This window comes from Poecilia formosa, unplaced genomic scaffold (genome assembly GCF_000485575.1).
Source record: "Poecilia formosa unplaced genomic scaffold, Poecilia_formosa-5.1.2 Scaffold65, whole genome shotgun sequence".
NCBI lineage: Eukaryota > Metazoa > Chordata > Actinopteri > Cyprinodontiformes > Poeciliidae > Poecilia > Poecilia formosa.
This window is the reverse complement of record NW_006800004.1, coordinates 1,076,387-1,077,499: the sequence shown is the minus strand read 5'-3', so window position 1 is coordinate 1,077,499 and position 1,113 is coordinate 1,076,387. Positions and strand designations below refer to the sequence as shown.

Genomic DNA, 1,113 nt, shown 5'->3' with positions numbered 1-1,113 from the left:
AATTCCACAGAACCTCACTTCAAAAAATCCTGACTATCCTTTTATGAAAATTAATATAGAAGAGAATGTTTAGCAGAAAACACATCAACCAGAATGAAATCATATACTACGTGGAAAAAATATTTTCTGTGTCCTTTATTCCGTCCCGACACTGTGAAAACCAACGATTTTGATCAGTCTTATAAGAAGAAAAAATCGACTCCATATAACTTTTGTTTTGGTTGACATAACATATATTTGATGACTAACTTAAGCAAACGTTAGTGCTAAACGTGCCGCTAATAAATTATTAAAGTAATTGGTAAGCAGTTCAACCATGGTTCAACAGACATACTACTGATGTGTATGTGATAATTGATCTAAACGTAATTTTTGAGGAAGCTGCGGTGTTCAGCACAGCAGACACCTCACTGCGGTCTACCTGCTAACTCCCCCACCCCTCGCCCCGTCTCCCCTTCTCTCCACTCTTAGCGCCAATGTTTATTGGAGGGTTTGCTTCTGCTAAACTGGGATATGACTTGGGTCCGTTATGATGATGTGACAAAGCAAACGGTGGACATTAATGACAGGTAGCGCGTTTGTCATTTATTTTTCAGACATTCGGGGACAGCTGTTTGTCTCCCATAATGTGTGTCGGTACTCACAGCACTGCAGATAAATGCACCGCAACCTCCAGTGTCTGTCCTGGTTTTTCCGCGTAATTTTGATGGACAGAGGGCTGAGGCTGTAGTCGGGGTTGGGACAGGGGCTTGTGTGAGCTCTTATCTCCCCCGCTTCGGTCGCCATCATTTTCACTTCTCCTGCTTCCTCTCTCCTCCGCCCCCTCCTACATCCCCGCCCTCACTCACGAGTGAGCGCGAGCGACCTCCCGGCTGCGCGTGCCTGGCAGGATTCGTTTCAAAGCAAAAATGTAAGCTGACTTTAAGTCGCCTTTGTGATTGAATTGAAATGTTTTTGTTGTTGTTATTGTTGCTTTATGTAAAATGCCCCGAGACTACATTTGTTGTGAATTGGCGCTATAGAAATTTAATTGAAATACACTAGTGCAGATTGGTATAGAGTTAAACAGTTTATGAAAGACTTTGCTGAAAGGCCAAAAGACCTGTTTATATA

General features: G+C 42.7%; 1 protein-coding gene and 1 long non-coding RNA gene across 4 annotated transcripts in view; one reads left to right on the top strand and one right to left on the bottom strand.

The window, feature by feature from the left end:
* The window catches only part of LOC103139814 (uncharacterized), a 69,939-nt gene extending 69,091 nt beyond the window's left edge, over positions 1 to 848 (bottom strand). For 2 of the 3 annotated variants that reach the window (XM_016672739.1, XM_016672740.1), the window contains exon 1: positions 645 to 848. In XM_016672739.1, the coding sequence (XP_016528225.1) occupies positions 645 to 789 (145 nt within the window). In that variant the 5' untranslated portion in view covers positions 790 to 848. The remainder of the gene's footprint in view (positions 1 to 644) is intronic. The other variant, XM_007554646.2, reaches the window with a different exon arrangement.
* Positions 1 to 1,113, top strand: part of LOC107836519 (uncharacterized) — a 17,897-nt gene that overhangs the window by 3,016 nt on the left and 13,768 nt on the right. The window lies entirely within an intron of this gene.